This window comes from Schistocerca gregaria, chromosome 1, assembly GCF_023897955.1.
Source record: "Schistocerca gregaria isolate iqSchGreg1 chromosome 1, iqSchGreg1.2, whole genome shotgun sequence".
Lineage (NCBI taxonomy): Eukaryota > Metazoa > Arthropoda > Insecta > Orthoptera > Acrididae > Schistocerca > Schistocerca gregaria.
In genome coordinates this window covers 431499300-431514923 of record NC_064920.1, presented here as the reverse complement: position 1 = coordinate 431514923, position 15624 = coordinate 431499300, and the positions used below count along the sequence as shown (strand labels likewise).

At 41.8% G+C, this 15624-nt stretch overlaps 1 protein-coding gene across 1 annotated transcript in view; it reads left to right on the top strand.

The window, feature by feature from the left end:
* Positions 1 to 11826: 11826 nt before the first annotated feature.
* The window catches only part of LOC126351408 (platelet glycoprotein V-like), a 52778-nt gene continuing 48980 nt past the window's right edge, over positions 11827 to 15624 (top strand). The window contains exon 1 of the mRNA XM_050002604.1: positions 11827 to 12080. Within this exon, the coding sequence (XP_049858561.1) occupies positions 12069 to 12080 (12 nt within the window). The 5' untranslated portion in view covers positions 11827 to 12068. The remainder of the gene's footprint in view (positions 12081 to 15624) is intronic.

Here is a 15624-nt window from a genome sequence, read left to right as displayed (position 1 = left end):
TTTGGATGGGTTCGTCAGTAAGCAAAAATAGCGCACTTAGGGGACGGAGAATCCGTATTTCGCGATCGAGAAGTCTCTTCACTCTCAGCGGGTGACTGAGTGGCGTGCAATGTCCTGTCGCGGAATAATCGGTGCGATACTCCTTGGTGGCACCGTGACTACCGAACTCTACGCGAAGGTTTTGGAAGATGACATCATACCCTGTATCCAAGATAACAACAATATGTGGTTCATGCAAGACGGAGCTCGACCCGTTAGAAACTGGAGAGTGTTTGATGTCCAGGAGGAGCACTTTGGGAGAGCTTTGTGGCTTCGGGGTACCTAGAGGCCACTGACATGGGCGTCGATTGGCCGTCATGTTCACCGGGTCTCAACAGATGCGACTCCTTTTGTGGGGCTGTATTAAAGAGAAGGTATGCAGAAATAAGCTAAAAACCTTTGCTGAGCTGAAATCAGCCATTCAGGAGGATATAGACAGCGTCGATGTTCTGACACTTCAGCGGTTCATCCAGAAATTCGCTACTCGTCTGCGCAACATCATCGCCAATGATGACAGGCATATTGGACTTGTCATAACCTAAATCCGAAGGTCTGTAGTGACGCTTACTTATTGGAGAAATTGTGTGACGCAGTAGTTTGTAACTAATTTACTTTTTTTCATGTAGTTCAATGGTTGGCACCTTGTAGATTCAAGTGCATACCGGGCTCGATCATTAGTCATTCATGATTTCTAGTTACTGATTATTTCTTTAATACCACTCCACAAGGAAGTACGTTATTAGTTATTAATATGAAATTATGAACGTAATGTCTGGTACCGTTCGAAACTGTAGGAACAAAACTTTTAAGCAATGAAAATACTCTCGTTACAATATTATAACACAAAGTATGACGGAAAACTGGAAATTTGTGGTAAGTTCCTATGGGTCCTAACTGCGGAAGTCATCGGTACCTAGGCAGCGAGGAACCACTTACATTTGGGGAGTCGCAAGAACCGTTTCAAGGCCAAACTACTTCAACAGCATTTGGGACTCTTATTTTTATGTGGGACTTTGTCAAAATTAGGCAGTTGAGAGTGCTTTTGACGTCCAAGAATAGTTAGTACTGCGAAATATGATGTTCTTGTGTTGTTGTTGTGGTCCCCAGTCTGGAGACTAGTTCGATGAAGCTGTCCCTGCTGCTCCGTCCTGTGCGAACCTCTTCATCTCCGAATAATACTGCAACTTAATCCTTTTGAAAATGCTTACCATATACATGTCTTGGTCTCCCTCCAACCATTTTTACTCCCCACATTTCCCTCCAATACTAAGTTGGTGGTCTATTGAGGTCTCAGTACGTGTCTTATCAACTGACCTCTTCTTCCAGTCAGGTTGTGTCACAGATTTCTTTTGCCTCTAGTTCTATTCAGTAACTATTCATTAGTTAGGTAACCTAATCTTCAGCATGCTTCTGTAGCACCACATTTCCAAAGCTTCTATTCTCTTCTTATCTAAACTATTTTTCGTTCATGTTTCACTCCATACATGGGTACACTCCATACAAGTACTTTGAGATTATAGTGCCTACTACCTAAATCTATATTCGATGTTAAAACACTTGTCCTTTTCAGAAACACTTTTCTTGTCTTAGGCAGTTTAATTTTTATATCCTCTCTGCTTCAGCCATCATCTGTTATTTCACTGCCAAAATAGGAAAACCCATCTACTGCTTTAAGAGTCTCGTTTTCTAATCTAATCCTCTGGAATTCACTTGATTTAATTCGACCACATTCAATAATCCTTATCTTGCCTTCGTCTATGTTCATCTTACATCCATCTTTCAAGATACAATCCATTGCGTTCAGCTGCTGTTTCAAGTTTTTTGGTGTCTCTGACAGAAATACAATGTCATTGGCCAACCTCAAGGATTTTAATTCTTGTCCTTGATCTTTTATTCCTTCTCAAAATTTGTCTTTCGTTTCCTTTACCGCTTATTCAATGTGCAGTTCAAATAACATCAGCGACAGGCTACAACCTTGTCTCACTCCCATCTGAAGGGCTGCTTCCCTTTCATTTGCCTCGACTGGTTTCTCTACAAGTTGTAAACAGCCCTTCGCTCCCTGTATTTTACCCCTGCAGTCTTACACAGCATTATAGTTGATATTCTGAAAGGCTTACTCTAACTACACAAATACTATATACGTAGGTTTGCCTTTCCTTAACTTATCCCCTATGGTAGGTACGTCGTAGGGTCAGTAATGCCTTGCGTGTTCCTACATTTCTCTGGAAACTTTCCCGGGGATGGCTTGAACCAGTGTTTCCAGTCTTCTGTTAAGAATTCGTTTTAGTATTTTGCAACCTTGTCTTATTACATTGATAGAACGGTAATATTCAAACTTTTCATCAACTGCTATTTTTAGAATTGGAATTATCGAATTATTCTTGTGGCCTGAGAGTCTTTCGAGTGTCTCACATATCATACACACCAGAGGGAAGAGTTTTGTCATGACTGGTTCTCCCAAGGCTATCCGTAGGTCTGACGGAATGTCGCCTACCACTGGGGCCTTGCTTCGACTAGGTCTGTCAAATTCCTTTCGCAGTATATGTCTCCTATATCATCTTCATTTAGTCCTCTTCCATTTCTATAATTGCTGCAGTTCATTTCCTTTGTATAGACCATCTACACTGAAGCGCCAAGGAAACTGGTATAGGTATGCGTAATCAAAGACAAAGATATGTAGACAGGCAGAATACAGCACTACGGTCGGCAACGCCTCTATAACACAACGTGAATCTGGCGCAGTTTTTATGTCGGTTAATACTGCTACAATGGTAGGTTACTACCAAGATTTAATGACTCTGAACGTGGTGTTATAGACGGCGCCAGAGCGGTGGGACACAGCATCTCCGAGGTAGCGATGAAGTGGGGATTTTCCCATACGATCAGTTCACGATTGTACCCCGAATATCAGGAATCCGGTAAAGCATGAAGCAGTTGACATGGTTGCGTCGGGAAAAAGATCCTGCAAGAACGCGACCAACGGCGACTGAAGAAAACCGTTCGACATGACAGAAGTGCAACCCTTCCGCAAACTGCTGCGGATTTCAATGCTGGGCCATCAACAAGAGTCAGCTTGCGAATCATTCAAAGAATCATCGTCATTATGGGCTTTCGGGGACGGAGATCCACTAGTGTACCCTTGATGACCGCACGAGATAAAGCTTTAAGCCTCATCTGGGCCCACCAACACAAACATTGGACTGTTGACGACAGGAAACAAATTTCCCTGTCGAACGAGTCTCGTCTCAAATTGTATCAAGCGGATGGACGTGTACAGGCATGGAGACAGTCTCATGAATCAGTAAACTCCGCATGTCATCCGGGGATTGTTCAGGCTGGTAAGGGTTCTGTGATCACGTAGGAGGTGTGTAGTTGGAGTGACATAAGACCTCTGGTAAGTCTAGATACAACTCTGACAAGCGACACCTAAGTAGCATCCTGCCTGGTCACCTATATCCATTCATGCCCATTGTGTATTCTGACGGTATTGGCAGTTACGGTAGGACAATGCGACACCCAACACGTACAGAATTGCTACAAAGTGGCTTCGGGAACACTCTTTTGAGTTTAAATACTTACGCTGCCACCAAACTCCCCAGCTGAACGTTATTGAGCTTATCTGGGATACATTACAACATTATTCAAAAGAGATCTTCACCATCCCTTACTCTTACGGATGTGTGTCCTGCAAGATTTAAGGTGTCAATTCCCTCCAGCACTACTTCAGACATTGGTCGAATTCATGCCACGTCGTGTTGCGTGCTTGTGGGGGCCCTATACGATATTAGGCAGATGTACCAGTTTCTTTGCCTCTTCAGTGTATATACTCCTTCCACCTTTCAGCATTCCCTTCTTTGCTTAGGACTGACTTTCCATTTGAGCTCTTGATTTTCATACTACTGTTTCTCTTTTTCTCCAAAAGCCTCTTTTATTTCGCTGTAATCACTACCTATCTTCCTCCAAGTGATAAGTGCTTTCAAATCCTTCCATTTGTTCTCTAGCCAGTGATGCTTAGCCATTTTGTGCTGCCTGTCAGCCCCCTTTTTTAGACGTTTGCAGTCGTCTCCTCCATTCGCTGCCTTTTTATACTTTCTCCGTCATCAATGAATTTCAATATCTCCTGTATCTCTCAAGGTTTTCTGCTAGGACTTGTCGTTTTACCTATTTGGTTCTAAGTTGCCTTCATTACTTCGTCTCTCAAAGCTACACATTCGTCTCCCACTGTATTACTTTCCCGTGCTGTAGTCAATAGTTGCCTAATGATCTCTCTGAAACTCCCAAAAATCTCTGGTTCTTTTATTTATCGAGGTCTCATCTCCTTAATTTCCTCTTTTGCCATTTATTTAGTTTCAATCTGCAGCTCATAACCAAAAATTGTGCTCAGAGCATGTTTACCTACTATTATTCCTTTTCTTCCTTTTCCTGCTATCGAACTCCAGTTCCACACCACAATTAATTTTTCGTCTCCGTTGACTACCTTAATAATTTCTCTTATCTGATCATACATTCCTCTAATTATCTACGAAGCTAGTTGGCATATGAAGTATAATTACTGTGTTTGGTGTGTACTTTGTGCCTGTCTTCTCTGCGATAATGCATTCACTATGTTGTTCATAGTAGCTTACCCGATTTTCTATTTTCTTACCCAAAAATGAACATAGTCCTTCATTGTCCCAATATGTTCTTGTATTTATAACTGTTTATCAGCTGACCAAACGTCCTGTTCCTGCTGCAGCCAGTTTTGAGCAATTCTCACTGTATCTAACTTCAACCTATCTATTTCCCTTCTTAAATATTCTTACGTACCTATACAATTAAGGTTTCTAACATTCCATAGAATGTCAATTTTGTTTTTCCTGATGCTGATATTCTGCTGAGTAGTCCCCTCCCGGAGATCTGATTGAGGGATTATTTTACCTCCTGAATGTTTTTCCCAAGAGGATTCCATAATCATTTAACCATGTAGTAGAGCTGCATTATGGCCGCAGTTTCCCTTTGCTTTCAACCGCTTGCAGTATCACCACAGCAAGTCCGTTTTGGTTGATGTCACAAGACCATATCAGTCAATCACGCAGCCTATTACCCTGCAAATACCGAAAAGGCTGTTGCACCTCTTCAGGAACCACACGGTCGTCTGACCTCTAAACAGATACGTCTCCTATGTGGGTTCACTTACGGTACGGCTATGCACACCGCTGAGGCACACGAGGGACCCAACCAACGGCAACGTGAATGGTTGGCCATGGGAGGGGGGCGGGGGGAGGAGTCTGGTACACTTTCATGTTACTGAACTACAGAGGGCTTCATTGTTTCAAAGAGTTACTCAATGAATAATCCAGTAATTTCAGTGAAGGTTGCATAGGACGTCAAACGGGCCGACTTGCAGCAGGAGAGGCACCACAGAACATTTTAATTTCCACTGTCTATACTTTTACAAATAGATTCATAATACTTTGTCATCGTGACCAAGAAGGATTCAGGATATACACTCACAGCTGAGGCAGTTCAAAATTATAATAAAATAAACTTTTTTACGTGTGAAATTTCATAATTTTTTTCACTTACTATTGGCTGTATGTTTTCATAAGTAAGAGAGATTCATCGATGAATTTTGCACAGCACAGAAATCATATTTACAGGTGTGTGAAACTAGAATTTCCCATATCTATTGAAAACTGTGCTAAAAACTGAGATAATTAACTATAAAATTTGAGTTTTTTTTCTAAACATGAAGTTTAAAATGTAACGTCTTATTCATTTTTTCATAAATTAAATCGTAAAGTTTTATACATCTGTAAGTATGGTTTGTTTGCTGTGCAAAATTCATCGGAGAATCTCTCTTACTTATGATGAACAGTACATCTATAGCAAGAAATGTAGCCCATTGTAAGTGAAAAAATGATGAAATTTCACACGTAAAAAATTGTTTTTCTTAATTTTGGAACTTCCGCTGCAACGAGTGTGAATTCTGAATTCTTCCTGGCCATACCGACAAATTCTTATCAATTTATTCGTAAAAGGACGGACGGAAATTTAAATGCCCTGTGGTGCCTCTCCTGCTCCAATCCGACCCAATTGACACGCAAACCCCCCCCCCCCCCCTCCAAAAAAGTCATCTTGATCTACTACATCATTTTGTTGTGACATCATCTGAGATCACTTATTTTATTTAACGTAACCAGGTCCACTTTACATAAATTATTACTGGCACTGGGTTTCCTGTTTCTGCTAAATAGGGCTGTAATATCACCAGGGCTAGTTCCCCTTATTCTGCCTCAGTCACACTGTGTCGGCGTTTGGTGCGCAAACACCGTTTCCATTTACGCGTACACAGTAATTATCCTACCACGCAAACATTTGGGGTTGCACTCGTCTTCTATGAGAATTTCCAAGGGGTCCACATGGAGCCGAACAGCACAATAACCTTACGTTCGGTGCGGGGCGACGGTAGTGTGAGTGGACTGCTGTGCCCTATTGTGGGGCTGTGAACCACTTAGGGCTACGGCAGGACGAACCATCTCCGTCATTCCTAGATCCCCGGTTTAATACATAATTAAAAAATTTCAGTAGCTATTGATGTATAATAAGCTACCAAGCTACTGCAGGGAGTCAAAGATTATATAAGGACTGGTTAAAGATCTACGGCAGTGGTCAAAAAAACATCTAATCTGATTCACACATTGTCCAGTACAGGTCTTCACCATATTATTTCCCGGAAAGTCGCAGACCTGGAATAACCATTGTGATCATAACCCACCTCATTCATTACTCTCTTTTCACCGGTAGGTCGCAAGTAGTGTTGTAGAGTTTTGTCGGAATGATTTTGACTTCATATTCCGTCGACAATAGTGTTTTCTCCGTTTGCAACGTCAAATGAGATTGACATTGCAGTGATGGAAGTGTAGATAGCCACTATTGGTTGGGCACTAAGAGCAGAAGATTCACAACTTGAGTGCATATGAAGCGTGTCAGGAATTAGAAAGTGGAAAGAGAAGCAAGGGGGTTCTGGTATGCAAGAGTCGTCAGCAGCTAGCAGCGAATACACAGTAACCAGTGCAGACATCGCCATCAGCTCCTGCATCTGAGTCAACAGCATCAAGTTCAGCGCTTCTACCTACGGCTGCACCAGCCTCACAACTACAAGTAGAACGACGGACAAGCTATCTACTGATGCCGATAGTGTATCGGTACGTCACATTGCACAGGGGGCGTCAGAAGCAGAGCGTACAGTGATTAAGCACGGATCGGAGCACACACGCATCAGGAAGTTCGAAATCTGACGGTAAAAGTGTAATTGGGGAAAACACGACCTCTTCGTTGAAGTAAGCACTGATGTATTTAAAGTCTAGCCTTTCAAATATAAAATATATAATATGAATGCTAGTATTTCAAATTTTAGAACAGATACGAATACTTGCATCAACGATGTCAACGAGGAGGTAGGGAAGGGACAGTCTGAATTAAAAGACGAGCTAGCAGAAACTAATATCGGAGATCGAGAAGGGCAATACGAAAACACGGAGATGAAACGGGTGCCATATAGAGCAAAATGGAATCAATAGATAGTTCAGTAGACACGAGAAAAGGAAAATTGCGGAATGAATTATTCGCCAGTGTTGGGGACTACGTACTAGCGCAAAACAAAGTTGAGGCCGTGACTGGCACAGCATTCAACACTTTATCATAGAATGTTAACGAATGTTGCTCCAGTGACAAGAGTACAGCAGTATGAACAACAGATTAATGAGAAGTGTGCGAAATTGAATCCTGTAACAACACGTCAAGTTCCAGTTATAGGAAATGTACTATGGGTGTAGTAACTGATGGCAAGTGTTTTAGTAATTATGGTAAACATCCATCTGGTGAATTTTATTTGTGCATGCCGGTTTAGATTCGTGCTGGATATGTTGGATGATTCAAGGATGAAAACTGTGAAAAATCTTTTAGAAGGGGAATCATAGGAGTGGTACTTCCACTGATTATGAGGCATTTGGAGAGGTGTTATTGAGAATATTTGGGTGTGAGGCCTCACAAACCTGACTACCGAAGGAGTTCTTGAATGGACCAAAAAATCGAAGTGGAGGTTTCTCGATACTGGAATTTTGCGTACAGGAACTGGTAAAATTAGTTCACATAAGCAGGCGATTGGGTAGCTTAATGGAGATAACAAAAGTTTATAAGAATACGATGTGGTACGTAATCCGATACAATCCATCGATGAGCTTTTAGATTTTTTTGAAAAAGTGTAGAAGGCATTAAATTACAATCCGCAACCGAATTCCAATAACAGGCACGTAGGTGCTCACCAGCAGGTCAGAGTGGTGATTTTCAGGGACAGAACGTGAATGATAATAATAATTTTAATAGATGAACTGGTAAAAATTTTAAAAGGAGAAACCTCATAGGTGGGAACACGTGAAATCACGAAAGAGAGTGAAAATTTTAGGGGGAAAATCAGCGCGGACCACTAATTCAGGAGTCAAATAAGGAATAAATAAGCAATAATAAGGAATAAATAAGGATTGGAATGAAACTTCGGGGCAGATTAAAACTGTGTGCCCGACGGAGACTCGAACACCGGACCTTTGCCTTTCGCGGGCAAGTGCTCAACCATCTCAGCTACCGAAGCACGACTCACGGCCGCTACTCATAACTCTACTTCTGTCAGTATCTCGTCACCTACCTTCCCAACTTTACAGAAGCTCTCCTGCGAACCCTGCAGAACTTGGTGTAGCACTTGCCCGCGAAAGGCAAAGGTCTCGAGTTCGAGTCTCGTCGGGCACACAGTTTTAATCTGCCAGTAAGTTTCATATCAGTGCACACTCCGCTGCAGAGTGAAAATCTCATACTTCAAACATCCCCCAGGCTGTGGCTAAGCCATGTCTCCGCTATATCCTTTCTTTCAGGAGTGCTAGTTCTGCAGGGTTCGCAGGAGAGCTTCTGTAAAGTTTGGAAGGTAGGAGACGAGGTACTGACAGAAGTAGAGCTGTGAGTACCGGGCGTGAGTCGTTTTTCGGTAGCTGAGATCGTAGAGCACTTGCCCGCGAAAGGCAAAGGTCCCCAGTTCGAGTCTGGGTCGGGCACACAGTTTTAATCTGCCAGGAAGTTTCATATGAGCGCACACTCAGCTGCAGAGTGAAAATCTCATTCTGGAAGGAATGGAATAATAGAAAGCAATGCAGGAGGACGGGCTTGGAGAAACACCATCATTAACATGGGGCTAAATAAATGGTAATTTTAAGTGATATAATGTAAAAAAGCATTGAGAGCGAAAAGCAGAGTCAGTGGTAAATTCAATGTTTCTTGGAAATGAATTTGTAGGAAGGAAAGGAGGACGGGTTAGAACTAACAAGGCGCACAGAAATAGAGAATTTTAAAATAAATGTATCTGTGAAGGTTACATTGCGATGAATGGTCAGCTGGAGATCGATGTATTAGAGTGATAAGGGTTGATGTTTCGGTTGCCTAACAACAGCGAACTCCTGGACGAATTTTAAACGATGAGCCATTTAGTGGTGGAAATTATGGGTGTGATTGCTCCCTGTAGCCACTTTGATTTTCGCTAGTCGTTCTTTAAACCACTTGGACGTGGATCCGGGGTATTTAGTTTTCAAGTCAATGTAACTTCACTGCGCTCTGGTTCCGTTCCATTTATCTTTAGTTACAAGTGTGTCGATATTCGGTGATTCTGTTTTTTATTATTAGTGTTACTATGTTAATTGATTAATTTTATGAATCAAAGTTCATTCTCTGTATAAAACTTCAGCCGCTTATTTAAACTGGAATCATAAACTTCTTCCTCGTTGGCACCTATAGTAGTAACATCTTTGCGCCGTCAAACGGTGCTTTGGTATTGAAGGTTATATGCGGATTGTCTGGTTGTTACCACCTTGAGCTATTTGTGGTTTATATATTTATCAAGTGAAATTTCACGTCATTGGAGCCTGTTTGAGGAACTATTGCTTTAGTAGCTGTTGGTTTTAGTGAAAATGGTTCAAATGGCTCTGAGCACTGTGGAACTTAACATCTGAGGTCATCAGTCCCCTAGAACTTACAACTACTTAAACTTAAGGACATCACGTACACTCATGCTCGAGGCACGATTCGAACCTTCGACCGTAGCGGTCGCGCGGTTCGAGACTAAAGCGCTTAAAACCGCTCGGTCACAGCGGCCGGCCTTGGTTTTAGTATTTTAGTGAATTGTGTATTAATAATGGGTTTGTGTGTTCTAGAAACAGTTATTGGTATGCGCAGGCCCTCTTGCCTGCTGTTGTCGCTTGAGCCCTCAAGCACGGAATTCAGACGCGCGGCCGATGTGAACAGTAAACGTCAAGAATGTGCTGATTGCTGTGTAGATCTTTCAGGCTATCATAATATGTCCGAATGTTTTCCACAGTAGTTAATTCACGTATTTGTGAGATCTTGCTATTTGAGTATTTTTGAATCCTACTTAATAGCTTTTAAAATTGTTATTTTTCATATTCACAAGCCCTGATTCACGACTAGTGAACTCCGATGTGCAGTTATGTTAAAGTTATATTTGTGTAGAGTCATTTTTAATAAATTTAAAGTTGGTGCCATAGGGCTGTTTCCCTTTCAAAATTTTTGAATTATTCTTATTGCTTTTAGATAATTGATAAAATCGTTGTAGATCACAGCAATTTATCAGTCTGATGTTACCAGTGCTCTTTTTTAATTAACGTGGTGCAAATAAATTTCGGTATCCTCAAATGGTGTAAGCATTCCACTCCAGCAGCCCATGTTCCCTGCTTACCAATCCTAAAATTAAGCAATAAGCAAACGAAAATGTTCGAAGTAGACCAATTTTCGAGTTGATCTACCACTTATTTCAGATGATGCTCTAATGTTAAAGAAATCATATCCAGATTTGAAGTTTAAAGATTTCCCGGCGTACTAATTGTCCCATAAAGTTCTCTCGTGTTTTTATGGAAAATGTCCTGATTATTGGGCCGGCCGAAGTGGCCGAGCTGTTCTAGGCGCAGCAGTTTGGAACCGCGCGACAGCTACGGTCACAGGTTCGAATCCTGCCTCGCGCATGGATGTGTGTAGTGTCCTTAGGTTAGTTAGGTTTATGTAGTTCTAAGTTCTAGGGGACTGATGACCTCAGAAATTGAGTCCCACATAGCTCAGAGCCATTTGAACCATTTTCAACCTGATTATACGCTTTCCACGACAGCTTACTACCTTATCCACTGGGAATTTAAACTTGTCAGTCTCACTAATCATACGCAATTCTGTGTAATCGAAAGGACAGTTTTTGTGGAACTGTGCGTTATAAACTAAACCAGTTGAGTCTTACTATGATTTACCAGTAATTTTTTTTCTACAAGCTACGAATATATGTCTTGGAATGCATTATTTGATACTGTGCCAATACTGCAAGCAACATTCTTCACTATCAAGCCCCTGGAGCACCCTTCTGTTAACTGTGCCTACTGTTATTGTTCGTCGTAACCATTTTCAGTAGCGCGGAGAATAATCTTCTCTCTATATATGTAAACTATTCCCCAGGTGGGCATACAGTCTCCTCAAAATGGTGTTTTGTTGAAATGATCGTGTCATGCCCTGGTAATTTGTTCTTTACCTGGGTCACTATTTTGGATTATGAAATCATCTACAAAAGTTGTAACCACGCTGCAAAGCGTCCGTAATTTGGGACTCAAGGCGTCTGTTGCAAGACTCTGAACTGACCGCGCTGCTTCCTGCGCAGGAAGTTTCGTCCACACCAGGAAGCCGCAACTTCCGCGTGCCCCGACAGCCACCGCCAGTGTTCGAGGAACACACAGTATTGTGTACTGTGTACAGTGGACCTGGCGTGGTGATCGACCGCCTCACTGGGTGTACCAACACAGCGTACATCAGAGCTGTAGCACTTTTGTTTTGGTTTTGCGTTGACGTACTAAGCTTCGTTTACCGTGATTACTTATTTAGTTACCGTGTCAGTATTAAGAAATATAGGACGTGGGAAGTGTGACACCGTCGCTAGGAAACTAACAGCAGTTTCTACAATGATTTTACAGGTAAGTACATAACTATTCTGTCTCTCATTTTTAAACAGCTTTTGTGCCTTTTTGGGAGCTTGGATATTCGTTCTTTAGTCTGTACTCTACTGTGGAACGCTGACCACCCTCTTTCGTGTTCAGTACTAAACACACGTTCCGCGACAGAGCAGCACACGACATCTCATGGCCATAAGACACTAGAGCAATTCATACTGAAACTGGTTGAAATTAAATTTAAAACCAAAAAGGGTTAGCGACCCGATTAACACTGTTTAAGCAGAATCTAAATAGAACAAAAGTTCGTGTCGTTCGTAACAGGGGGCGTCATCAGCCTTGATGATGGCGTCCCGCGTACTTCGAGATACACGCAATACACAATGTGAACCAGAACCCCATCGACAAAATTTCCGAACTTATGTTTAATATTTTCTAAGAATTCTGGTTAAGGCTCAATGGACTGCGATGGCTCGTTACTGAGTAATGTGATTATGATGTATTCAGGTTGTTACCCCAAATGTTGTGATCCGAATATTATTATTTTGGTGACAGTGTGTCTCCAATCAAGCTGGTGATTAGACAGAGCAATGTTTGCCCTATTTTATCTAAAGATGTTTCAGCTGAAACTATTTACCAATCGATATAAATAGTTCTGCGATTTTGACTAATAAAGTTAATAGAAATGAGTAGAAAAAGCAACATCCAAATGTTATACATTGTTAGTAATGCGCTTCTTGACACAGTGAGGTGCATTAAATACCTAGGCGTAATGCCGAAAAGAGATAAAAAATTTAAATATCATGTAGGGTTTGTAGTAGACAAAGCTAATGGTCGACTTCGGTTTATTGGGATACTTTTAGAAAAGTGTGGTTCAGCTGTAAGTGATAACCGGTGTAGAACACTAGTGTGGCACATTCTGTTCGAGTATTTGGGATCCGCACCAGATGGGAGTAAAGAAACAACGAAGCAATGCAGAGGCAGGCTAAGAAATTTGTTACCGGTAGGTTCGATCAACGCGTGTTACAGAGATGCTTCGGGGCCCAAATGCAAATCCCAGGAAGGAAAGCGATGTTCTTTATGTAGGAAATCTGCTGAGAAAATTTACAGAACCGGCATTTCCAGCAGACTGCAGATCGATTCTACTGTTGTCAACGTACCTTTCGCGTATAAACCACGAAGATAAAAGGAAGTGCGGCTCGTACGGAATCACACAGGCAGTCGCTTTACCCTGCTCTTTTTGAGAATGGAACAGGAAAGGGAAAAATTAGTACTGGTACAGGGTACCCTCCGTCACGGAGCGTACGGTGACTTATGGAGTATGTATGTAGTGGTTTATATCCAGATACCAACTGAGGGTAACGGAACAGATAGAAAAGCTGAAAAGAAGATCCTCGCTATTCGTCGCTGATTTGTTTAATCAGCATGAGTGGCCCTGGTTGCATTATATGTTCCCACCTTTCACCATGTGAAGGTATGACAAATGTTGACTAACATGACCTCCAAATCTTTGAATACGTAACACTCACCGGACAATGACCCTGTAATCTTCCGCATTTGGATCTTTTTAGGGGTGGAATAGACCCTGACTTCATTTTTGTGGATGAAAATGAACGACCGTATCGATAATCCCAGGTGGTGGAGCTCTCGGGACAAGAGAATATATTTGGAATGGACTTGCCTGGTCTCTTCCCCGGCTCAAATCCTATCGACAACGTGTAGTGTGCACTGGGGAGACTTGCTGCAGCATGTTCCCTCGCACTAACGATCGTCAAGCATTTGTCAGCCGCAGTGTTGGAGTAATGGGACAACATAACACAGGAACTTACCAAGAGCGTAGCTGGCATGGGAACACTTTGCAGAATACGTATTACCGTCCGTGGCGACCAGGCACTCTGTTAAGTACCAATCCCCGCTCTTTGTGGCGTCCAGGATGCATCACGAATCTCACTGACGTGAATGTAATAATTTATTTGTGCAAAGGTGCCATTTCTATTCATGTGATTGTACATTTCTATCAGTTATCTTCTACATTATACTGTATCAGAACTTTCTTAGTGAAGTCCAACTTTCATCGCGTTGTGTTATTTGGCAATGACACGCCATGGGAAAGTTACTTCCATTCTTACATTTGACGCTTTCGAGTCTATTCATTCTAAATTTCACTTTACACGTGTGTAGGGACTTGAGTTTTGAACACCCACACTAGTGTATCAAATACGGTAAACGCCGTTTTTACCTTTCTGCGTTCGGCTCTTCCTTGTCATACAGTAGCTTTCCTTAATTGCCTTAAATGCCAAGCCTTTACAACTAGACATTCCTCTTTTCCTATTATGTACTATTTTATTTTAGACTTGGTCATTGACCGTTATTTTAGTGGCTTTATGATTATTACTTTTTATGTTGCGTTGTTCCATTAGCTTTTAAGGTTTATGTGTACTGGACAAAAAGGAAACTTACCAACCAAGCGACAATTGTCCCGCAGACGCGTATTACTTCCTCGTTTCCCATGTTTCAGTGTCAGATAACAACCAGTAGGACTGCTGAGAACAGTTTCGCTTATGTGGGCTGACCTCGCCTGGTCCTCTATCGACTTTAAATTTCTCCCTGCTCTGATCAATTCTAATGGAATCAGTACACGAAAATAATTTCCTTAAATGTTCAAGGCTTGTTATTACAGATTTTAATGTAACATCTTAGGCTCACAAGCAAAGCGGGGGACTGCTGTTGAGTTTGTGCGGCTGGAGATGAGGTATTGACGGAATTACAGTCTTGAGGATGGGATCGTGAGTCGTTTTTTGGTAGTTCAGGCGGTCACCACTTGCCCGCGAAAGGCAAAAGGTCCCAGGACCGAGTCCCGGTCCGTAACATAGTTTTCATACCTAAGGAAGTTTCATATCAGTGCATACGCCACTGCAGAGGGAAAAGTTCACTGTGAGAAATCAGGTGTTGCCAGATGTGAAAATTACCGAACTATCAGTTTAATAAGTCACAGCTGCAAAATACTAACGCGAATTCCTTGCAGAGGAATGGAAAAACTGATAGAAGCCCACCTCGCGGAAGATCAATTTGGATTCCGTAGAAATATTGGAACACGTGAGGCAATACTGACTCTAAGACTCATCTTAGAAGAAAGATTAAGGAAAGGCAAAGCTACGTTTATAGTATTTGTAGACTTAGAGAAAGCTTTTGACAATGTTGATTGGAATACTCTCTTTCAAATTCTGAAGGTGGCAGGGGTAAAATACAGGGAGCGAAAGGCTATTTACAATTTGTACAGAAAGCAGATGGCAGTTACAAAAGTCGAGGGACACGAAAGGGAAGCAGTGGTTGGGAAAGGAGTGAGACAGGGTTGTAGCCTATCCCCGTTGTTATTCAATCTGTATATTGAGCAAGGAATAAAGGAAACAAAAGAAAAGTTCGGAGTAGGTATTAAAATCCATGGAGAAAAAATATAAAACTTTGAGGTTCGCCGATGACATTGTAATTCTGTCAGAGACAGCAAAAGGCTTGGAAGAGCAGTTGAACGGAATGGGCAGTGTCTTCAAAGGAGGATATAAGATGAATA